General features: G+C 33.5%; 1 protein-coding gene across 2 annotated transcripts; it reads left to right on the top strand.

The window, feature by feature from the left end:
* The first annotated feature begins 216 nt into the window (after positions 1-216).
* LOC129945525 (rab11 family-interacting protein 1) lies at positions 217-25,494 on the top strand. 2 transcript variants are annotated; one of them, XR_008781499.1, is made up of 7 exons: positions 217-421; positions 19,631-19,775; positions 19,842-21,064; positions 21,127-21,266; positions 21,401-21,561; positions 24,699-24,791; positions 24,954-25,494. XR_008781499.1 is itself a non-coding variant. In XM_056055312.1 (6 exons), the coding sequence occupies exons 1-6, from the start codon at positions 391-393 to the stop codon at positions 24,958-24,960; spliced, it is 1,707 nt and encodes a 568-aa protein (XP_055911287.1). In that variant the 5' UTR covers positions 217-390; the 3' UTR covers positions 24,961-25,494. The 2 variants fall into 2 exon arrangements, 1 of the variants encoding a protein (XP_055911287.1); XM_056055312.1 differs by lacking the exon at positions 24,699-24,791.
* Positions 25,495-25,924: the final 430 nt, after the last annotated feature.

Below are 25,924 nucleotides of genomic sequence, written 5' to 3'. Positions count from 1 at the left end.
TATAAAATGGTTTCTCATACATTTATAACTTTTCGATCATCAACAAATCAGCAATAGAAGGTATGATTCCTTGTTGTTTTTGAACTTTCTTAGATGGATTAAGAAATTATTTTATATACCTTTTTACTAATTCAAAACAATTTTTTTTTGTAACAGCCTTATGGCAACCCTAATTCACGTCGCCCATTTTGACAGCAACTAGAATTTACAGTTTTCTGTTTAGTTGGCAGTGGAAGTTGGTGTTGTTCGTCGTTCGTGTAAAATCGCAAATTATTTATAAATAAATTCATAGTTTTCCAAATAAAATTAATTCAAAATTCGTGCAGCAATACACATAAATCAATAGTCTTAATAATCACTCAAAAGTCTTGATATAAATCCCCATCAGTTATGTGGAGTCCAACTCATATTCAAGTAACTGGTAAGTCGAGTGTTTTTCTTTTTTTTCGCATCGATATTTCGATGATTGGGGCAGAGACGTCTTGGCCTGACAAAGGAAATTCTAATTCGATAGTTTTAAGGTTTTATTTTTTCTAAAATTGTTATTCTGTGGTGTCGTTTTGAATTATATTTTGCACCCACCCACGATAGACAATTCACCTGACGACTTTCTTCACCGCAAAGCTCGAAGAAGTTGTCATTATAACAACAAAATAAAAGTTTCTATGCTGCTGACCTACAAAATATACAAAAATGCTCTTTTTTAATTCTTATAACATGAAATAAAAACAGAAATAATGACATTGTATTCAATGCACGGCCCAGCAGTAGTTTAAGTTGGTACTCGAGAGTCGTCTATAGTTAAGGTTTATACAAAAAAGTGCTCCCATGTTCGCGATCATTGTTTTCACATGATGTACCTTTATTCTTCTGCTTTCTACCGCACCTGTCCCCGTGCCCAGCGCCAGCCCGATACGGTGAAATCAAAATAATGACTTTGCTCTCGCACTTATTAGTCATACAAACTAAAATTCCACTTTGTCGCTCAACGATGATCGCTCAGCAGCGGCGGCGCTCTATCATCATCATCATTCATCAGTTAGCAAGCAGTTACCTTGCAAAATATTTTAGCTCGTCCGTGTGTTGGCTTTAGCTTTGGCTTTGGCTTTGGTTTTGGCTTGCCAATTCAAATTAAACAACAATAATAACTGCGGATGTTTGTCTTGTTTTTTGTTTGCCTGACTGCGACTCATTACGAATCGCTCCGATGCGATGGCAGAGCAATGTTTTCATTTGTTTTCTGGAACCTCAGCGTCAACAGCCAAGCCAAGCCCGAACGATAAGAGCAGCTGACACAAGTCACTAGACAGTAGTGCATTTCTTATCTATTTTTAGAGGAGAACATCATTTGTTTGTTTTTCTTTTTGTATGGCATCAGTGCATTTAAATATTATTATTTCAATTCGAATCAGTTAATCTAATCTACTTGGAAATACATTTATTTTATTATTTGTTTAATTTGTTTCTGCTCAATGAACTGTGAAAACTCATTTAAAGTCCAGGTTTTGGATGAAAAAATTGTACCTTCATAGTATTTTTTCAATTTGTCAATACTCCGCACCCATTGATTACATACCTATTTCTTTTCTTAGCTGCCAACCTCAAATCACGACATATTTTAATTTAATTCTCTCTATGAGAATAAAGGCATACCTACGTTTATAGCAACTACCTATCGATATAGTTTGTGATGATATGTTGTATTTTTTTATTTACTTTAAAATTTAATATTGGTAAAAGGCAATTTTTAAAAATTAGCAAACAAGTTAAATGTCTGAGATGGGAAATGATTTAAGAGGAGATACGGTGTATGAGGATCTTAAAATTTTGAAGATCAAAGTGGGCAGGAAAATCAGAGTTAGGTATAGTAATCCACATCCTTGATGTGCTGCTGAAAAAGAATCTCTATTCTTGATAGTACATCCAAGATTGAGTCCAAGAATAAACTGATGGGAATTTCTTGAAGTTCGAGTATAACGGCAGAATTGTTTAAGGGATGGAAATAAACTGACTATTGCGATAAACAGCGTTACCACTTCTCAAAAAAAAGTGGAAGTAGATTTTGGGAAAAAAATGAAGTAGATTGAGAAAAATGGAAGTAGATTTCAAAAATTAACTTTTTCATATTATTCTACATATTTTTAAATTATATTATTTCAATAAAAAAGTAGAAAAAAAATGTAATTATTTAAGGCTTCATTACATATACTTCAATATGTTAATGTAAAATTTCTTAATTAAAATCTTGGTTGTTAGCAACGAAAAAGCAAAGGTTGGGCTCGTGTTGGTTATATCAAATGACTTAGGATGTTTTTATTGCAAAGGTCGAGTTCTTCAAGAAATAGTTATTGTAATCGTAATACGTAATGAACAAACCTTTTATCTTTGTTTTTGGACAACTTGAAAATATCTTTTCATATTGAAAACAAACTATCAAATCCAAAATAAGACTAGGGCCCAACTTAAAACATTAACAAACAGAACGACTAGTTCGCATGAACTCGCTTATTAATTCAAAAATGTCTTGGTAAAACTCTTTTCTGTATTGAATTAAAATGTACCTGCAAAAAAGTTTGTTTTCAAAAATGCAAATGCCATTTGATTTCTCAAGAAAAAATATTTTTTTTTTAAATTTGCGTTTGAAAATCGTTTTCGAATTTTAGTTTAATAATATTTTTGGTATATAATTTTGAACTTATTATTAGACGACTGGCATTTCAATTTTGTAAAAAATGATAACACATTTTCAAGAAATCAAATTTCGAAAAAAATAATATTTGTTTTTAAATTAAAAATAAAAACAATGATATTTTTGGCAAAAAAAAATAGTTTAGTTCTTGAGAAAACTTAAAAACAAAATAACGGTTCTAATTGGGATGGGATAGCCTTTATATATTTTTATATTGAAAGAAGCTAAACTAAGAACATACATTTTAGCAAGAATTAAAAAAAATCTATTGAAAAATTTGTATTGAAACTACTGTTATTTTTAGTTTGAAAACATCGGGGGACCACTTTTTTCGTCTTCTCTACCATCGTAATGTCATGTTTGATTAAAATCTCGAATTCGAATTTGTTTACGAATGCAAAACTTGCCTTACAGCCCTATATGTATGATAGATTAAGATATTTACAAAATAAAACTATGTATGTAAATTTGTTATTGAAAGATCGATAAGCTTTGAAAACGTCATTAAGGATTGTTTAAAAACGAAACAAAATCAATAAATAATTTTCGTCTATTGAAATGTGAAACGATGAGAATTAAGGCATTATTTTCTTAAATCAAGTCGTTGTTATTGAAATACGGCCTAGACATTTTCAACAGCCCTGACTAGAAATTATGATTAAGGTCCTTCTAGGCGCTTTCATGTATATAGAAAATGACAAAAGGGTTACATTAGAATACATTAGATAAGACGTAACTTCACTGCAAATGCAAATACTCAAGCAATTTTTAATTCCCTAGAAAGTTTTAAGACTACATACAAGAGTTAGAGAAAAAAGGAGTAGATTCAGTCTATTTTTATTAAAATTGAAGTAGGTAAAAAACCAGGTATTGAAAATGAAGTAGATTTCAATATTTTGATGATGGTGCGAAGTAGGAAGTAGATTTTATATTTATTTGAAAAAAAGAAGTAGATCTACTTCAATTGAAGTAAAGTGGTAACGCTGGCGATAAAACATTGCTTGTTAAAATATCGATAAACAACAAAAGACACGCAAAAATGCGACGGTGTTTAAGAGATGTAAAAGTTTCAGTTTTAGTTCTATCCCCTTACATTTTTGAAGTTATTTTTTGGATTCTGTTAAAAAGACTTAAGCTTTATTTAGGGATTTTGAGCGTATGAAGGATATGTAAGCTATAACCAGATCAGAAGAGATACAAGTTTCAGGGAAGGGGATCTGTGATGTAAGTGATTATACTCATGGGCAGCTCCATTAAGGTGCGTGTCCATTTGAGAGTACTTCTGTTAGCTGACTCTCGAGAGCGAGCTCTCTGCTAGAATAATAAGAGTTTTCTTGCTAAGGGTACTATCATAATCATGTCCACTTGATAGATTTCTTCCGGTAGCATATTACTTATTCTTTCAACCGAGGGGCTGCAGCTGCTTCAATTATCGGCACTTTTCTTAAAAAAAGAATACAAACCAATGTAGGGTCAAACCGTACCGTAGGTAGATCATCCTAACCAATTCGGTGCGGGGTCTGCTCTTTCAAGAGAGCTTCAAATTGAAGGTCCTCAACAGTTTCGAAATTTTTGCCGTTTGTCAGTTGTTTAAATTGAATTTTTGATACATAACGTTCGACCCATAGTTTTTAAAAAAGATGCCCAATTAAGGGTACATACCAGTAAGCGAGCGTAACTGGTAACACTTAGATTTTTAGCATCTGGTAAGCATATGAATCATAAATCATTTTCGATTTGAAAATTAAAGTTAATATAACCTGGTTTCTTAAGTTATGATGAAGCTTTCTTTTTATTTCGTCTTCAGAACAAGAAAACTGTTTCGCAAATTCGGTTAATATTACGCTTTTTTTATTTCTATCCACAATAATTCAACTGACTCCTATTTTTCAATAAGTTAATTGGTTTCCTCCAATGTCCACTGCTTTGCCATGTTAACTCTCGACAGCTACTCGAAAAATACGAACTGTGTTGGTATTCCGCGAGCTTATATCGGATAGTGGTAAGCACATGTGTCCACTTACGAGTGACTATCAAAAAGATCGAATGGCGAGAGTAATTAGTCAACTCTTCTCACACTACTCTCCATAATATGTCCACTTGCGCTCTCAAGAGCAGCTTGAGAGCTGGGTTTCTCTTTATTCATAAAAGACATCACAATGCTGTCGAGATCTGATTTTAATAGGCTGACCGGTTTAATGTATCGAAATTATAAGCCAATGATCAATTTTATAATGAGTCATTTCAGGGATCGAAAACACTTACAGTTTGCTAATTTGAGAAAACACTTTTGATTGCAAGAATTACTCTTGGAGGATTTGTCAATTCCTAGCAAGAGACAGTATCCGTGAAAAAAGTTTTAGGTGGCAAAGAAAGGGATTGAACACAAGAGCATGACAGTCCTACACACAAACCGTCTATGAGCTTGGAGCTTGTATTTGGTGTGAAAGGAATATAATAAAGCTCAAGGTAATTTTAGGAGATGTATTGTTTTTTGGTCACTTTGGTCACTTTAAATTAATCGGGCAGTTCTTCACTAAATATTCACCCAACAGTTTTCTAGGTGGCGGCCGGAAAATTTTGACTGATGCAATTAAAAAACATTTTCAGTTGAAAGATGAAATGTACCAAACAAATGGCAATAGAAGGGCTACAAGAGTATAAATATTTAAAAAAAAATTAGTTTTGAATCTCCCGAACCACTGAAACCATAATTTTTGGTAATTGAAATTTGACTGAAACCACTTCTGTTATTTCTTAACAGAAATATATTATTTACATCAAAAGAAAATGTTAGCAGCAGGCCTTGAAGCAGTGTTTAGTAAATAAACAAATTAAAACTATTAAGAAGAAAACACATGTTCATCATTGTTGGTTATAACTCCTTGACTATTATCCAGTGATATCATGATGAGTTCATACTTAACCGTTGAGTGTGATAAATAACATTTTGATAAGTCTTTTTTTTTAAAGTTATGTGTTTGGTTGAAGAAACATTGCGGTCACGATATCTCAGGATATTTTTTGTTTCACTTAAGTAATAATAGCGATAAATTCATTGGTATGAAATGAACTACATTACGCACGCACCTTGTTAATATGAACAACAATTCCGATAAGATTCCTTTATTCGTCATACAAAGTACCCAATCACTTAACGAACATTTTGGAAATATTTTAGTGAAATGATATTCAATAATTATTTTATTGTGATTCTTGCTGAAAATTGACGGTTCTTTACACACGATTTATCACATACAGTGGTGATATAAATAGCCCCACATTTATTCTTTGAAGCCAATATTAACTTCGCAAATTTATATTCACTGATTCGTGCATTTTGGTTAAAACAAAATTAAATTAACTATTAAATAAAAAGCAAATATTAACGGGAGTTTCAAAAAATAAATTTAAAAAAGTATTTTAAAAAGTAATTTAATAACAAGGTCGATTGTAACTAACTGAATTTTTGGAAGATTTCAAGTTTCAAAGGCCTGACGTTACTTAATTAATTAAATAGACTAAATAGACCCGTTATTGAAATGACAAAACGAAATAGTAAAAATGTTTAAAAGCGTTGGAAAATAAAAAGCAACCTCCGAATCGCTACAAACTGTAATATTAACGGCATATGAGCTCATAAAGATGCGGAAAATCAGTGTAGGCCGATGATTTTGGGGAACGCCCTTCCGTTCGCGCTGCTTAAAAAGTGACGTGCTACAAGACCTTTTTGCTGCCTCGAAAATAATTTGCAACGAGTTCTGCCTCTCATTGTTTAGCATGTAAATGTACCTTTAGACATTTTAACCACGAATAAAGTATCTTACAAGGCTTGAAATTACTAAAAACTATCTTTAATGATCTGTACATCAGTGATAAAAGCAAGTTCAACCTCTTTTACCCCGAAGTCACAAGATTGAAACTAGAAATAATGTGGTCTTTATAGTTAAGATCGACGGAGCTTCAGTAATGGTAAGGGTCTCTTTTTCTGGAATAGGTTTTGTACCTTTACAACAAATTGCTTACCTATATAGAAATATTTTGGAGTCCATAAAGATTCCCAATTGGGAATTTGTGGGCCATTTTAAAAAGAAGAATAATTGTGAAAAAAATGTACTTACTAAAAAAAGGTCATCTACTTAAGAAGAATTTTCTTAATAAAAACTTCATAATTACAGTCTGTCAAGTAAGAGCATGGTCGTGTGAATTTATAAAAAAAAAAATATTTTATGAAATTTTCATATTTATATATACATTGTAAACATTACAAACAATGATTCAATTTGGTCAATAATGTGTCCAGTCACCATCAGCGGCTTCGATAATTGCCTGGCATCTTCGAGGCATGCTTTCTACTAATTTGACGGCGTATTCTTGTGACAAGGATCTATAGAAGCTTCTGTTTAATATATGCCCACACATTTTCGATAGGGTTTGCATCGGGCGACTGCTACGGCCAATTTTCAAAATCTCTATCAATATTCTCTTGCGCCCAAGCGAGTCGCTTTGTCTCATGTTTTTCAGTCAACAGAGGCTTATTAATTGTGTTGCCCCAAGAAGAAGGATTCGGATAGTTTCGTAGAATATATCTAATTTAAAGCTTTTGCCATTAATTTAGATTGTCTTTGCCGCAGTGTTAAAGCAGGATTCCGCGAAAACAGATTCACTATTCTTTTTTCATCTCTTTTGCTAATTTTTCCTATCGAACCACGTTCTGGTAAATCATCGAAATTTTTAGCCACTTTATAGCGCTATCCACTTTATAGCGCTATCCACTTCTGTACAAATGCCTTCGGCTTTCTCATATATTTAGCAGCAGCTAATTGCGACATTTTGGGACCTTTCGGGTGGATGCAAAGGAACGCAGCCTCGTAGACGCATACTTAGCACTCATAGCGTTTAACGTGATTCTCTTTCAAAAGATCAAAGTGAACCTTTGTTGACAATGCATCAAGGACAAAGCTTGCCTATATCGGCTCGCGAAGGAAATGAAACTTATTTCAACATTTGGCTTTTTTTCATTCCTGTTTGTTTCAGATTTCTCGCTCAAAAACTAAATTTTTTTCCAATATATTTTTTCCACTCAGAATTTGTTTCAACATAAACGGTGAATTTTTAAGAGCTTGAGAACTTTAAAAAAAAAAAAAAGCATAAAATTTGCAAAATCTCATCGATTCTTTATTTGAAACGTTAGATTGGTCCATGACATTTACTTTTTGAAGATAATTTCATTTAAATGTTGACCGCGGCTGCGTCTTAGGTGGTCCATTCGGAAAGTCCAATTTTGGGTAACTTTTTCGAGCATTTCGGCCGGAATAGCCCGAATTTCTTCGGAAATGTTGTCTTCCAAAGCTGGAATTTTTACTGGCTTATTTGTGTAGACTTTAGACTTGACGTAGCCCCACAAAAAATAGTCTAAAGGCGTCAAATCGCATGATCTTGGTAGCCAACTTACCGGTCCAATCCTTGAGATAAATTGTTCTCCGAAGTTTTCCCTCAAAATGGCCATAGAATCGCGAGCTGTGTGGCATGTAGCGCCATCTTGTTGAAACCACATGTCAACCAAGTTTAGTTTTTCCATTTTTGGCAACAAAAAGTTTGTTAGCATTGAACGATAGCGATCGCCATTCACCGTAACGTTGCGTCCAACAGCATCTTTGAAAAAATACGGTCCAATGATTCCACCAGCGTACAAACCACACCAAACAGTGCATTTTTCGGGATGCATGGGCAGTTCTTGAACGGCTTCTGGTTGCTCTTCACTCCAAATGCGGCAATTTTGCTTATTTACGTAGCCATTCAACAAGAAATGAGCCTCATCGCTGAACAAAATTTGTCGATAAAAAAGCGGATTTTCTGCCAACTTTTCTAGGGCCCATTCAATGAAAATTCAACGTTGTGGCAGATCGTTCGGCTTCAGTTCTTGCACGAGCTGTATTTTTTACGGTTTTACACCAAGATCTTTGCGTAAAATCTTCCATGTGGTCGAATAACACAAACCCAATTGCTGCGAACGGCGACGAATCGACATTTCACGGTCTTCAGCAACACTCTCAGAAACAGACGCAATATTCTCTTCTGTACGCACTGTACGCATTCGTGTGGTTGGTTTAATGTCCAATAAAGTAAACTTGGTCACAATCGCATTAATTGTTTGCTCAATTGGTCGATTATGTAGACCATAAATCGGACGTAAAGCGCGAAACACATTTCGAACCGAACACTGATTTTGGTAATAAAATTCAATGATTTGCAAGCGTTGCTCGTTAGTAAGTCTGAAATGTCAAAGCATACTGAGCATCTTTCTCTTTGACACCATGTCTGAGATCCCGCGTGATCTGTCAAATACTAATGCATGAAAATCCTAACCTCAAAAAAATCACCCTTTATAAGTATTTGTATTCAAAATAAGACATAGCTATAAATTATAAATAAAGAACACAGACTACCCCTATTTGGACACCTTATGGAAGCTCATGGTGTGTGACATCAGCTTCATTCAAAAATCTTCTATCTTACAAACAAAAAAATATTTAACATTGTCCAATTGGCACTTAGCAATCAAATGTTAACTTTTGTTTTGCTGATGATGTTGGCTTAAAGTTAAACGTTTAAAGTTCTATTTAACAAAACCAGTTTTAGTTTCTTTGACATTTTAATTCTGCAATGAACCCAAAGAGAACAAAATGTTTTTTCTTATTTTCCTTCAAATAAAATTAATTTCTTTTTGATTGGTTTACAATGATATTCAAAAAATCCGATTGGTCTTAAATAAAATTATAGTGAAATTTCATTCAGAATGCAAATTGAATTGTCTTTCACTTGGATAAAGTTCAATTTCATCAAGCTCCTACCCATCAGCCGGCGGTGCTGTGGTGGTGGCGGAGGGTAAAAGTCTAACGTATGTTGTTATTTTTTGTGTATCTTTATTTTGGTTCGAAATTTACTTTTACTTTTTCGCATTCAAATAAAGAGTGACTGTCAAACATCACTTTCTCATAATTCAACTTCAACAATGTAAAACAAGCCAAAAGAGCCACTCACGACTTGTGTCAGTCAACACCTTCAACAGCGGCGGTGATGTCTGCGTTAGTAGCAATTATGAATGGAAATGACAACAAGCCGGGGTCAAATGTCTTAATTAAAAGGCCATTGTAAAATGAAACAGTAGTTGGCAGTGCGGTGGCTCTTAATTTAATTTTTTTAGTTTACGACAAGTGGACGTTCCCATCAGAGCTGCCTGCCTCAGGGACAGGTTATTATTGGTTGCGGATAATATTTTTTTTATTGATTGCTTATTTAAACAAACACAAAATAGAAACATTGACGAAGCAACCAATAATTGGAATGTGACAACATCTAACCGAAATAGGAAACTCAAACTTAAGACATACATGACTTAAAATTCGCCGTGATGCAACACGGGAAGTCAATGGCTCTCTTATGGGAATGGGCAACTTTCAAACAGAAGAATTTATTATATTCGAAAGGTTATTGTGAGACGAATCTTTTGCAATAATTTGCTGGATTCTTTTATGGTTTCAAGCACAAAACAGTTATTATGGGCTTGTACATTTGAATTAAAGGTCTCTTAGGAAGAACATTCCATTGACGACGACACGATGACGACGACGACGGTTTGGCTAGTGCAAGTGCAAAAGCAAATGAAGTGTAACTGTTGCGCTTTGAATTTCATGTGAATTCAACGTACCTTAAGCCGGGGTGGCAGCAGCGTACACAAAACAGGCAAACAACAATCCAGCAAGAACCAGTCAGTTGCTGCTTCGATGATATAATAATAATAATTATAATTGGAATGCCAATGAGAAACATGATGTAGAAAAGAAGACGATAAAAATGCACACAAAAATTGCAATTGCAATAAAAAAAACGGTTAGGTTGTTTTTAATGGTGAACAATTTGTATAAAAGTAACTTAATGGAAAAATCTTCAACTGGTTGTCGATAAGGCAGTACTTACTTACCATCATAAGGCTTAATCACCGATAAGTACGTGATATTCTTATTTAAAATTGGCTGGCGTATCGATGTATTTTTAATAAATTAATTCATTTGAAAAATATTTTATTTTTTTTAGTTAAATACCTTTGTACTTATAAAGTAAACAAAATATACAATGTATACAATTATTTTACTTGCTTAGTTTTACCTACTTTACATTTCTCGTGCATCATTAACGGTTCTGCAAAATTTGTGGGCAGCTTAAGCTCTTGGGATAATTTGTTAATGATTTTGCATAAGTAACCTAATTCACATATAATCGAAAGTAGAGACTGAAGAGGAATAGGAATTTATTATAGTTATGGTTAATATGTTTCTATCAGTATTAGGATTTTCCGACTTTTGGATTTATATGAAGTATGTATCTGGTTTTTCAATAAGAGCGCTAAAAAGAAAACAAAAACGGTTTTGAATACCAATGAAAATCTTTATTCCTGTGAAAGTAGGTGCGATACCATTATGTATATAACTCGATTTCTTTTGCATGGCCCCCACGGGCATGCTTGCAGAAGTCCAGATGCTGAACCCAATTCTCTACTGTTTTCAGGCATAAATTGGCCGATATTGCTGCAATTTCACGTTCGTAAGAAGTTCATCAATCCTCGCTGGCTTGTTGGCATAGACTTAACGTTGCACAGTGGCCCGTTTTGACTTTTTTGGTTGCAAAGATTATATCTTCTAAACGAATAAAGATATTGCTTGGATTTTTTCCAAGGCTTTAAAAAGTGTGACTTAAAAAAAAAAAAACAGTTTAAAGGGTGTTTCAGAAATTAGTTTTAAAATAAGAAGTTTTAACAAAGGTGATAAACATAGAGGTATTTTAATATGCAATCGTCAAAATTAATTTTTAAAGTAATCTGAGTGAATGGAAATAATAGAGCGAAAAGAAAAAGGACCAATTCGATTGAAACAGTGGGAAAAAAGCATTTTTTTTAATTTCAAGGCATTTTTTCCAGTATTCAAGAGTACATAATTTTTTTTGGTAATATGTCAAAAGTTGTACACTTTGTTGGATGATTTCCAGTTCTTAAAAAAATAAGAATACTTTTGGTAGCGAAATTCTGACGCAAAATCAAGTTATACTCTTGCTTAACAATATGGAAGTTAAAAAACTATATCAATTCTGCAGGCTAGCTCTTCTCTATAGGATTAGAATTATAAATGAAAGTTTTTAAATATATTATTGAGCTATGTTATGTTTTGCAGTAAAGCCATGCTTTTTGATTTTGTTTGTAAACTTTATAAACAAATTTTTAATCAACGGTTTAAAACACTGCTTTTTCGTCTGTTTTTATAAAAAATTACCACCAAGGAATGGCAACCCTTTTGTTTGATTTAATTTATTTTTATACCGTTTAAATGAATTTCTCGCTTTGTAAATCACGTAAATTGATTGAATTTATTAGAATAAAACACGTCGTTATGATTTTATATTTATAATGCCTCATGAAAGCTATTATCCGAAGAAGAGCGGGGTCTTGTTGCTGATCAACGAGAACAAAGGAGGACACCTAGCAAAATCGGTGGTATACATCGAAGAAGTAAATCTGTAATAGACATTTTCGTAGAGCTGCCTTAAAATAATGGAGTTAAGCGAAGTTCAGGTAAAAACCTTATTTAACCTAGAAAGAAATTAGAAAAGCCTAACCGTTAATGAATTGATAAGCCGCGCAAAAATATGTGAAACGCGTCCCGAAATCCAAACTTTAATCTCGCCAAAAAGCGAACAGATTGACTTTAGCTAAAAATTATCACTTTTTGTTATATAGTGACAACACTAAGTATATATTGAATTCTCTTTTCATTTACATAATATAGTTACGTACAAGCATAAGTAGTCTACATACTCAACATGTACACTTAAATGTTATAAAAATATATTTAATCATGTCACTCGTGGTTCGACAGTCAAGTTGTTAACTTTAGTCAATTTATAATAAATGAATTAAAACTAAACGGTTGAGTATTATTCAAAGCTAGAACATTGGCGACGAGGATAAATTAAATCGAGAAATTATTCTTAAATGTTGTGACTAGTGAAAATAAATTTTCTACGAGCAGCATGTCAAATGAAGAAAAGTCAGTTGTGCAGACCATTGCGGTTGGAAACAATTTTGAGGAATTCAACCCAGAATCAGTAGATTGGGAAGTTTTCGAAGCGAAACTTCAACAATATTTTCTCAGTGTTGGAGAAGAAGATGAGCAAAGAAAAACAGTATTTTTGTTAACTAAATTGCATCATGAAACTTTCAAGCTTCTCAGAGACAGTGTTTATCCAAAAACCATCAACAAATTGACTTTCGCCGAAGTTACAAATAATCTAACAAATTTCTATGGGAAAAAGGTGGCAGTGTTTGTTGAACGGCGTAGCTTCTATGACCTAAAGCAGATGGTAAGCGAAAGCATAAATGAGTGGTACACGAGAATAAAAAAATCAGCAGTCAATTGCAAATTTGGCAATCAGCTAGACGCAGCATTGCGTGATATATTCATAACAGGTCTTAAAGATGGTCCGATTTTAGACAAATTATTAGAAGAGGACGAAACGATAACTCTTGACAAAGCATGGCAATTAGCAATAAAAAAAGAAACATTGGTAAATAGTCGCAATACAAACACATTAATGGTAAATAAGATGAACACGCATACACGGTCATCACATAATGATAGAAGTATGAAGAGTCGAACCACAAAGTCATACGATCATACCTCTGCTGGTACATCTGCAACGGGAAATAATAAAGGAATGCGAAATGTAGAAAGAACTCGAAAGAATGATGGATGTCATCGATGTGGAAGAGTGGGGCACAATAGTGAACAGTGCTACTACAAAAGTTATGTATGTGACATTTGCAAAATCCGTGGACACCTTAAAATTATGTGCAGAAACAAAAATTCACGATGTGAACAGATCAAGCACATAAGTGCCGTTGAAGGGGCACAAGAGAAAGACGATGACGAGTACATTGAATTAAAAAACATCACCGCCAACACAAAAAGCATTCCACCAATAACGCTGCCAGTAAAAATTGAGGGTTGTCAAATTAATATGGAGCTGGACACGGGCAGTGCAGTCACAATAATTCCGCAATGTGTAATGAGTGAGCTATTTGCAACTAAAAAACTCATGTCATCAAACTTAAAAGTAAAAGGGTACGGCGGGGAAGAAATCAAAGTATATGGCAAAATAGAATGTGAATGTGAATATCAAGGTAAAAACAAAAAACTCGAGGTGTACATAACGGAGCCGGGTAGAAGCGCATTGTTAGGAAGAGACTTTGCAACGGAGTTTGGACTAATCTTGTCATTGAGAAATCCAATTGAAGTACACAAAGTAACAAAAAGTATTGAATCCAAAATTGGAGAATTAGAAACAAAATTTGCGAATGTATTTGACAATAAAATGGGTAAATTTAAACATGAAAAAATTAATCTGAAAATGAAAAACGAAACAGTGAGTCCAGTGTTTATAAAACCAAGAAATTTGCCATATGCTTTGAAAGAGAACGTGGAAAAAGAAATTGATCGTCTGACGGCTGAGGGCATCCTCACACCGGTGGAGTACAACAAATGGGGAACTCCTCTAGTTCCTGTAATTAAGTCTGATGGCCGCATTAGACTATGCGGCGATTATAAGTCGACAATCAATAAATATCTTGAGGTAGATACCTATCCGCTACCCAGAATTCAGGACCTTCTGCATAAATTATCCGGAGGTGAGAAATATTCAAAAATAGATCTAAAAGAAGCTTATTTACAGATAGAGCTAGACGAAGAAAGCAAAAAACTTTGTGCATGGTCCACGTCGAAGGGGGTATATCTAGTTAATCGTATGCCATATGGAATATCACCTGCAACATCAAAATTCCAGAGAATTATGGCCAAAATGTTTCACGACATTGAAAATGTCACCGTTTTCGTTGATGACATCTTGGTGACTGGAAAAAATGATGATGAACACATTACAAATCTCGAAAGGGTGTTCCAAAGATTGCAAGACGCTGGTATGACGGTGAAGCTAAGCAAATGTGAATTCTTCAAAGAAGAGATTTGCTATTTGGGTCAAATTATCAACAAAACTGGCATAAGAAAGAATCCCGAAGGTGTCAAAGCAGTTCTCAAAGCTGATCCACCTAGAAACGTCAAACAGGTACAAGCATTTTCTGGTCTTGTAAATTATTACGGCAGATACATTCCGAATGTATCAATGGTCATGGCACCAATCTACAACTTGTTGAAGCTTGGAGCATCTTTTGTTTGGACAAAGGAATGCCAAGCTGCGTTCGATGAAATAAAAAGCATAATTGCGTCAGATAAAGTGTTGGTGCATTATCATCCAGAATGGGAAGTTGTACTGGAGTGTGATGCATCTGATGAAGGCATTGCTGCAGCGCTGTCGCATAAGCTGCCGTCGGGAGAAGAGCGACCAATTTCATTTGCGTCCAGAATTCTGTCATCACCTGAGCGAAATTATAGCGTTCTCGATAAAGAGGCCCTGGCAGTGTACTATGGGGTGCAAAAATTCTCAGATTACTTATTCGGCAGGCAGTTCATTATCAGAAGCGACCATAAACCATTGCTTGCAAAGTATGGTGAAGATCGCAGCATCCCGTTGATGGCAGCTAAAAGGGTGCATAGATGGGCGACTTATCTGGCAGCATTCAACTACAAGTTCGAATATATCAAGGGTCAAGACAATAAGGTGGCTGATATGTTATCCCGATTTTCATTCAAAGACGAAGTTGATACGAGGGAGCAGGCGGTGGAAGAACATATTAAGAAGGTAATTACAGAAGTAAAATTAATTGATTTTGGTATCATTCAAGAGCTCACCCAGAAAGATCGAGTGCTTATGGAAGTGCTCAAGAACATTAAAACGGGATGGAAAACTAAAAACATGGGTGACGACTTGAAACCGTACTGGCTAAGAAGGAACGAGCTTGAAATCATCAACGGTGTTGTTATGTGGGGCTTCCGTGTTCTAGTACCAGAACAACTGCAATCGCAAGTACTCGAAGAACTACATGATGCGCATTTAGGAATGTCCAAAACAAAGTCATTGGCGAGATCGTATGTGTGGTGGCCACACTTGGATATGTGCATCGAAAAAATGGTACGAAGTTGTCTAGCATGTGGTATTCACAATGCTAATCCTCCGAAAGCTGCGATCAACCAATGGCCAGAAGCAACAGAACCATGGGAGAGGATACATGCCGATTTTGCGGGACCTTTTCTGAATCGGCAATTCTTGGTCATCGTAGACGCCAAAATGGGTAGAGATCTATCCGATGAACAGCATCGTAGCCAAATCAACAATTGAGAAGTTTTATGAAACGTTTGCACGATTTGGGTTGCCAAGAACTTTGGTGACAGATAATGGGACTACATTCACAGGCAGTGAATTTCAATCTTTCATCAAGAAAAATGGTATTAAACACATAACATCACCACCAGGCCATCCGCAAAGCAACGGTTTAGCCGAAAATGCAGTGAAGTCATTTAAGTTGGCAGTGAAGAAAATTTTAGCAGGTGGAGAGAAGTCGGTAGCAATTGCTCTGGCGCGATATTTGTTCCACCATCGGTTGGCAGAGCACACTACGACAGGCTTGTCACCAGCTTCAGAGATGTTTAAGCGAAGGCTACGTATGAGATTGGATCTTTTAAGGCCAGAAGTTGACGGCGGCGTTAAAACACTGACAAATTACGAGGACAAGCCAATACAACGTGATCGAAAAATGTTTGTGGAAGGTGAGCCAGCATTGGTAAAAGATTTTCGAAGCGGCAAGAGGTGGTCGGTGGCAGTCGTGAAAAAGAAGATTGGAAAGCAGACTTATTTGGTAACTACTGATGATAATCACGTTTGGAAAAGACATTTGAACCAGATGAAGAAGTTTTCCGAAAAGACAATTTCCAAGACAAAAGCTAAGTCCGAGCAAAGAAACACACACGTGGATCACGTAGTCGTCAGATCACAGGCAACAAGATATAAACCTACACTTCGACAATATGAGTTGAGGCGTCGCAGTCGATTAAACAAGCCAAGGAGATATCCGAATTAGGGGAAGGAAATGTTATATAGTGACAACACTAAGTATATATTGAATTCTCTTTTCATTTACATAATATAGTTACGTACAAGCATAAGTAGTCTACATACTCAACATGTACACTTAAATGTTATAAAAATATATTTAATCATGTCACTCGTGGTTCGACAGTCAAGTTGTTAACTTTAGTCAATTTATAATAAATGAATTAAAACTAAACGGTTGAGTATTATTCAAAGCTAGAACACTTTTTATCGAACGATACAAAATTGAGGGACAGTTGCCAACAACTTCGGCATGGTAAACAAACCAAAAAGAAGCATAGGAATACTCGCAATTTCGAAGGTGGTACGTTGATGGTTTGGGGTGCCATAAGCTTCTGTTTCTACCAAAATAAATTCCCAAAAATATACGGATGGAATATTTGCTGCGGAATTTTCAACTATGAATTATTTGAGAAAAGTTGTTCAAGAAGAGTGAGTCAAAAATTAATACAGTAAACCAAAAAAAGTTGTACAGTCGATTTTCTTTTGGATCAAGTACCAAATATTAAGAATTGCTTTTAAAAATTGGCCTTAACAATATTTTTAACAATATTTCGTTCTGAAAAAAATAACCCATATCAAAATTATAAAGTAAAGTCCAATTTTTTATATTTTTGTTTTCATATAGGTTTAGTTAGAAAATGATATTTCCATAGCAGAGGAGTCGAAAAAATGGATCTGGAGACTCCATTCGTCTTGTTATCCTCGTCCTTACAGCCTAAACTATTGGGTCGATTGGGTTTTAACTTGTAATTGTAAATTAGGTCAAGAAATGAAAATTCGAATTGTATTGAAAACGACCTGATAGATTTTAAGGAAATGTTTCTTTCTTAACTTGGCTTCTTTCAATTTCTATGTTTGTATTGCCAAAAGAGTAACCGGATAGAACCCTTATTTTGTGTTTAAATTTTCTCAGGAACTCATGAACCGATTTGAATATATTTTTTCTTAACAAGATCTTATTTTATGTAATTTGTCTCAAAATGCCCAGTTGATTAAATCCCGAGTTGATATCAAACTTTGTGAAGCTTGCAAATCAGGAGTTTTTAAAAAATCACCTTTGAATAGTTTCGATATAAATTTGAAATTTATTATTTTCAAAATTTAAATACTGTTGTAGCTTTATTAGATTTAAAAAAAAATGAACTTTACCAAATTAAAAGTGTCCCAAGCACAAGTTTCATTTTGAAAATGCTATAAACTGAAGTTAGATCAAAAATTCCTAATACATATCGAACATTACGTACTTCAAGACAAGAGGCTAAATAAATAAATAAATTGGGTGGCGCAACAGTCCGTTGTGAACCAGAGCCTAGTGACTTACAACTCTCAACCATTCCTGTGTGCGAGTACTGTTTTCAGGAATGGAAGGGACCTACAATTTAGGCCGAATCCGAACGGCTAATTTGAGAAAGCACTTTTTCATGACAAGAATTAATCTTGAAGGATTTGTCAATTCCTCGCAAGAGGCAGTACCCCCGAAAATTATTTTTTTTTTAAATTAATGTACTAACCATCAAGCCACGGGTACTACACATTCCGCCAATCCATTGCGAAAAATTGGTTAAAAATGGCTATGTAACTACCTTCGTTAAGCAAAACGTTGTTTCCAGCCATGTTTGGTACCACCACAGCATAAAATTGTCACTTTCGCTGATGTATTGGCTTCTTAAAAATAACATGCGGGTTTCTCAAATCCCAATATTGATTTGTAACCTAGCCTCGTGCGCCTCGTAATCTTTTACAACAGCACAAACATTTAACGTTTTTAATCATAAGGCAAAGTGAGGCCTTCTCATTTATGAATTAAAATAAGTAGAAGCATTTTCGAATGCCTTTCACTTTCTAATAATGATGACAAATCTCGGGACTGAGTTTAAAAAATGCAAAAGGAAGATATAATAATAAAATTCTAGCTAAGTAGTCAACTTTGTAATTACTTGAAAGTTGAGAAAATCTAAAGTTGATAAAATTCTAGAGTTTAAAATATTAGGATGAAAATGAAAAATAAAATAAAATCGAAAAAAAAAGTTAATTTTAACTTCGAGTGAAGATTTTATTCTTGGTGTGTTTCATAACCCAAAAAACAAAGCATTTATAAACCTTCGAATTAATCATCAATAAAATTCAATATGCTCCCATAAAAATAGTGTCATATTCCTAAAAGGCAACAACAATTGCTTAACACAATAGTAAGAGAAAAAAATGATTAATAAATATCATTGACATCCAAAAGAGAACCCACCATAGAGTTATCAGTTTTTGAAAAATTAATAATGTTCAGCAAACTGCACTTACTATTAAAATAAGTATTTAATTTATTAGAAACTTTACAAACATAATGAAGAACCGCTTTTGTTAATTAATTATTTTTGTCAGCTTTAAAGCTCAAACAAACTTTGTAACCTCTTTAGAACGTATTTCTAAACAAGTGTACAGTAACAAAATGCTTGTGTGCAGAATTAATTAAAATCCCATTTTAACCAGTTTTCTGTAAACTTGATTGTTTGTTGTAGTCATTATAGTAACAAGATATTATAGATTGACCCATATTGGGGATTGATAATATTTAATGCTAAAATAATTAAACTTATGTTTAAAATTATCAATCAGCTGGAATTTAAAACGATCTCTTGTGTAATAGTGGTTCTCCTCATATGACTCGCTATCAAATTTACTTGTGTCTTAAGCCTATTCGACAAAGAGATCATTTTCTCGCATTTTATTGTACGAATATGATAGCTTTTTAAAAGGAACTTACTAAGCGCATCGAGGTGTTTAAAAAAAAAGTTTTCTTTTTAATACAACACAAATATTTTCTCATTGCAGTTCAAAAAGCTAAGGGTTTGTTGACCAAGGGCAAAAATGGTACAAACAATTGCTTCGTCACAATTGCACTGGGCAAAGAGAAATACCAAACATCGGTCAAGGAGAAGGCCACCGAGAACGTTGACTGGCACGAAGAATGTGAATTGTAAGTGAATTAAAATGAAAACATAAATCTCTATTCATGTTTATGACTTTTTGTTTTTATTTGTAGAAAAATTCCGGATCAAGGTAACAGAGCGGAGCTGATTTTGACGTGTTTGCATCGAAATAACCTTAGTATAGATGAGTTTTTGGGTCAAGTCACACTCCCCCTCAACGAAATGGATGTATACGATCGTCCCAGGTCGAAATGGTTCAAACTCGAGAGTAAACCTGGCAAAGAGAAAAAGAAAGAGCGCGGAGAACTTGAAGCCAGAATAACATTTATAGTTAAGTCAGGCTCATTAACCGATTTGAGCAAGAAAGAAAAGCATAAGTCTTCCATAGGACAGCTGGCGAATTCCGTGGGTGGAAGTTTGCTTAGTATTGGAACAATTGAAAAGCGTAAAGGTATTAAGAAATTCGCCAAGTCATTGGGCTCAAAAATGCACTTAAATGGTAAGAAGAAGAACAAAGATAATATTGAGGGTGATGTTGATTCGACGAGTGGAAGCTTCGCCAGTATTGGAACACCAAACAGTAATCCCGGGCTAAGAAGGTATGGACAACGAGTCGGCGAAGCTGATCCCGGAGTTATAAGTGAAGATGAAGATGAGTTTGTGTTTGATACCCTATCCCATAAGAGCTCTGGTAGTTCATTAAATATCCGTGGCACACAATCGTATCAGCGGAATGTCCCATCGCCATTAATTTCAAAGGAAAAAGAAATTGATACAACTTTCTACTCTTCTTCCAACTCACCACCAACCAAACCTCCACGCAATCAAAACGAGCAGCAGCTCGACGAATGGGAGGCAAAACTCTATGGCAAGCATCTAGATATAGGTAGTACAGATTCGTTGAAACGTCGCTCCTGGGAAAACTCCAGAGTTCCACTGCCAGCAAACAATGAAGAACCACTACGACAAACCGAATCGGTTGAAAAAATCACAGAACAATTAAACACATCACAACCTAGCCGAAAACCATCACCGATTCCTGTCGTTTATGAAAAACCATCTCTTGAATTCGAAATGGATGAGAGCACTCATCCATCAACTGCTCCAAACACACCTGTTTTCAAGTCAAAGTCCAAAGAGAGCCTTAGGGATAATAGTCCATACAGAGGATCAGATGAGATACCAACTGCAATGCCCCGCAGCTCAACCATGGAATGTTTGACCGATAATAATAAAAATTCTTCTTCTGTTCATAATAGTAAAGAAATGGATGTAAGTAAGGAAAAGACTGAGAAGAAACAGCGTTTCAGTAAATTCAAATATTTTAATAAAAGAGGTAAGTTTTAATTGAGAAAGATAAAATTGTTGACCATTGAATTTATGGATATTTAATTCCAGATAAACACGATTCACAAGATGAACTTTCGTCTAGTCCCAAAGTCAACGAGAGAATAATTATTGGGCATGAAAAGTCACAAACACCTCGTTCAGAGGTTTCAGCTGCTCTGGCTAAGAAATATGAGGGGAAGTCCAGAGAAGTAAGTCATAAATTTGAAAATATTACTAAACCTCTTGAACTTGTATATATGCATTTTGCTATTTAATTAAGCAAGTAAAATAATAGTCAAAATTTACGAATCGACTTAATCAAACAATTTTTTTTAATTCCCAGGAACTTATGCTTTTGGCCAACGGAATGGAACATGAAGCCCTCATACAGCGCCAACGAGTTAAAGAACTTGAGGATTATTTAGATAATTTATTGCTGAGGGTGATGGAAACCCATCCAAAAATTTTACAAAATCCTTACTCACGCACTACATCAACCAAAAGGTATGTACTTAAAGAAATTCAAAACAAAGTTGTTATCAAAAACCTTTCGCATGGTAGTTTTGTTAAGAAAGTTAACCTAATATAAATCATTTTTTAAATCGTAAATCTCTTCTTCAAATTAATAACAAAAACAAAAAACAAGTATCCGAATTTTGAATTGGTTCCTGTGTGAGTATTTAAAAAATTTGTCGTATTTATTGTTATTTTTGAACTAGTACTTAGACAGAAATAGATGTGATTCAATCTTTTTTGAGTAAAATTCTTTAGATTAAAATATTTTTTATAGAAAAATGATAATATTCCTGTTTTCAAAAACTACAAGAAACATTTGTACCATGGGATGTTGGGCATAAGTTAAATAAAACAATATAATCAATTACTTTACTTTGAATAGAGCTATTAATCCATTATGGACTGCAGTCTTAACCAGACAATTCATAAGCCAACTTTCTCAAGTTTGTTACTCCAAATCGGTATGAAACAAATGTACGTCTCAGTTTGTAAAAGAGCATTTTACCACTTAAATATAGCCCAAAAGTACTGGTAATTATCTCTGCGCCAATTTAGTGACTATATAGTGTATGAAAGATGAAACATCTCTTCATTACTTTTTAGATAAGACCATACAATTCTTCGTCTTGTTTTAAGTTGTTTGAGGTTAAACAATTAAGAATAAATAACTAAATAGGAAAAACAAAAGTATGTTCTTAATAAAACAAAACATAAATGTTCCTAAGGTTTAAATTAAATAATTTGCATTATCGCTAATCCTGCAGAGAAGATTCGTATTAAAAATGGTTAAAAAAAAAAAGTATAATTCCCCCAGTTGTAACTTAAGCATTGTCACATGGAATTTGGAACTAGACTGACACTTCACGAAATTGTTTGAAAGGTGATAGAACATTTTTGTTGACATTCGTAACACGAATCTTCTGCAAGGGGACTTGTGATAGGACCGAATTTTAGTAAATTGAAGTTGGGAATACTTGATTTGATTCAATGCCTTTTTTCAATAAAGCTTAATTAACATTGATTTGATCTTAATTTTACACTTTTTACAATCCCGAATTATTGAAGGAACTGTATACAATAAATAAATGATCAAGAAATAACTGCTGCTGCTGACTGAAAAATACAATATTCGACCACTTGAGGTAAAAATGTGTATTTTATTTCTAAATATTAGTTGAAGCTAGATAAATTGCTAAGGTCCGTTTTTTGATACCAAACTTAGGACTTAGGTTCGAATTAAACGCTAAAGTAATACATAGAGCATTGCTTCAAACTAAAACATAAAAATAAAGGTGGTTAAGTGGAATATAGTTCGTGTTTTACAAAAAGGAGCACATAAAGGAATTGAAGCACTTGTAGGAATATTTTTTAGATATTCAGTATTTATAATAAATTCAAAAGGATTTATTGAAATTGTAGAAGTAAGAGTTCATATACGCTAAAAATTAATATTTGTCTACATTTGATGTCCTAACTTTTAAAAAAGGTTTCGGTCAACAAAGGAAATGACAATTATGATTTTGTATCCATATCAGAAAAGGTACTATCTTCGTTCAAGTTACTGAGTAAATGTACCGGGGTTTTTAAAGTACACCTTTCCTAAGCATATGGTGCTTATATTTGCTGTAATTTTGTCCATTATCGTCAATCAATAAAGTAAAATCTGAAACTCTGTCACAAGTCAACCAGTAGTTAACTAAAAAATGGTTGACTTTTTAACTGTGTTCGGGGTATTATGTAAGCCAGTTGAGTTGTCTCTTAGTTGTGATTGTTGTCAAAATTCAACAACTCATATTTACCGGTTGTGTGTAGTGCATTTGTGTGTGCAAAAATGTTAATGGAAATTAAAAATACTTTAACTAAAATTAATTCATTATGTTGTTTATGATTTCTCTTGCTCCTGATTCAGTTACTCCATGAAAAAAATCACTGGCATCATGATCATTTGAATCGATTGCGTCATCATTTTGAATTTTACTGACATTATAATACTTAAAAATGTTGACTTATGTTATGTAAGGCACAACTTGCATTGACAAATTTTGCTCTTTCAGGACTATAATGCAGTCCTCGGGCAGATAGAAGGCACCTGAATTTACTTTTGATCACGCCAATCGTTTTTTCAATAATGTTTCTTATTTGTGCGTGTATGGTATTGAAATGTGATTCTGGACTCCCACGTTCTGCCAATCGAAATGGAGGCATTAGATGTTTCTCTAAAGGATATCCAGCATCTCCCAATTAAAGTGTTGTCATCTAATTCATTTAACATTTTCTTATATTCACTCAAAATTGTTTTCTGGTAATAATGAATCTTCGATAAATTCATCTCGTCATTGTGGATAGATACGTTCTTCTACTACGTCTAACACTTCTTTTAATGCTACCGAAACTGTTAGCTGAGCAAGGTCTAAGTTAAATCATTACCACTGCACTTTTGGTAACTTCCTTCTGCCACGAAACGTAGGGCAGTGCAGAGTTTGAGAATTGGTGGGATTGCAGAGGAACGCTGTGGTTGTTTCAAATAATCTTTGATTTCGGAGTTATAGCTATTTCACGGGGGCCAACCCGATCATCAGACACCTTTAGTGGTGCTTAATCGCTTTTTGTTCAATTTAATTTTTGAAGAACTTTTGCCCGAGCTGGGCTTGAACGAGAGGAGATAATAGAAAGAAACTGAATAAAAACAACAACAATTACTTGTGTGTGCTTAGAAAAATGCTAATCGGTTCAGTATAGTTCGATAGAACGAAAAAACCTGTAATTTACAACTTTTTTTATTTTTTAATTTTTAATTTTGATGCGAATTTCACGTCTACGCATTGACCATTTACGTTGACCGTGTAAATAGGAGCTTTAGAAATTTAAAAGTTAAGTCAAACTATTCAGAGTTACTGCATGTAAAAATCTCCAGCTAACTTTTATTAAGTTCAAAATAGAACATGTAGATTGGTATTTAGTCCATGTGCAGAGAAAAAATAAAGTAAATTTTTAAATAGAAATAATTGTATATTTTTTATTTCATCAATTTTATTTCACAAAATCATTCCAATTATATTGATGTATTCACACCCTTCAATTCAATTTTCTATACAATCAAACTATTATTGTTTGATGTCTTATAGTTTTAAGAACTTCATCATGAACGGTTATTAAGAACTAATTCTCATGGTCTATGACGAGGAATATGGAGGACTAATCATAAAAACACTCGTCAAGTAAGAACCAAGTATATATTAATTATGGTGACGGGTGGATATCATAACAAAAAATAAAAACTTGCTTTAAAGTTACATATATGTATATAGATAATAAAATATAAATAAGAATGTCATATAAATCAATTAATAATGCGTTTATATATTTACTCTTCATTTCAGTGGATAATCAAAGACCAACAACACAAAATTACATCATACACCAGAAGTTGCCTTCTCAAAGTGCTTTTTTTACAAACCTAAAACAAAATAAAAAAATATTAAACATATAGAAAATAAATTAAAAACATAACTGTTGCAAAATAATATTTTTTAAAAGATTTAATTTTAATTTATAAGTCAACATTAAAGTAATCCCAAATTTTATTATTTATTTTTAAAACTGCATTTTAATTTAAAAAAAAATATCTTATAGAATAAGTCAATAGTATTTTAATTTTTAAACCATCACCATTTATTTGTTTTTTAAATAATATACGTATTTATATATTTTATTTTCACTGTATTGGAAAAATGTGAATTTTGAATTTTGGTCCTGGGCAAGAATAACAAAATATATTTAAATAAAAAACCAAGTACCTAGATTATTAAAGCTTTTAATTACATTTTTAATATACATTTACTTAGTACTAAGATATTTTTTGTCTTAATTTATGTTTATTAATTATTAAAATAAATTCAATAAAAAAATGTTTAAATATAAAAGTTTTGCTATGTTTGAACTTAAAGTTGGAAAACAACGAATTTATTCAAGAACATTCGAGCAAATGTAGGAGAAAACAGCAGTAAGGAAGAATTTCTTTAAAACTATTTGGTTGAATGTTTTAAATATTTCTATTTTCAGTGAATTAATTTAACAATCAAAATGAGGATTTGATGTACAAAAATAACAAGTAAGAGGGAAAAATAAATTAAAAACAAGAAATAATAATTGGATTGAAGTTGTTAAATCAAGCAAGATAGATCTTTAAAATATACTTAATGTGGTAAGAACATAATGTAAATCTCTCTTTCTTTTTACTAGAATTGTAAACATAAGTAGACAATTATTTTTTCTTTCTCTATTGAATTCTTATGGTATGTCATTTAATGGTTGTTTTCTCAATAATTATAATGTTAAGAATAGAATCTGA

The sequence above is a fragment of the Eupeodes corollae genome, chromosome 2, assembly GCF_945859685.1.
Source record: "Eupeodes corollae chromosome 2, idEupCoro1.1, whole genome shotgun sequence".
Taxonomy (NCBI): domain Eukaryota; kingdom Metazoa; phylum Arthropoda; class Insecta; order Diptera; family Syrphidae; genus Eupeodes; species Eupeodes corollae.
Note: the sequence above shows the minus strand (reverse complement) of the source record. Positions and strands in the feature narration are given on the sequence as shown.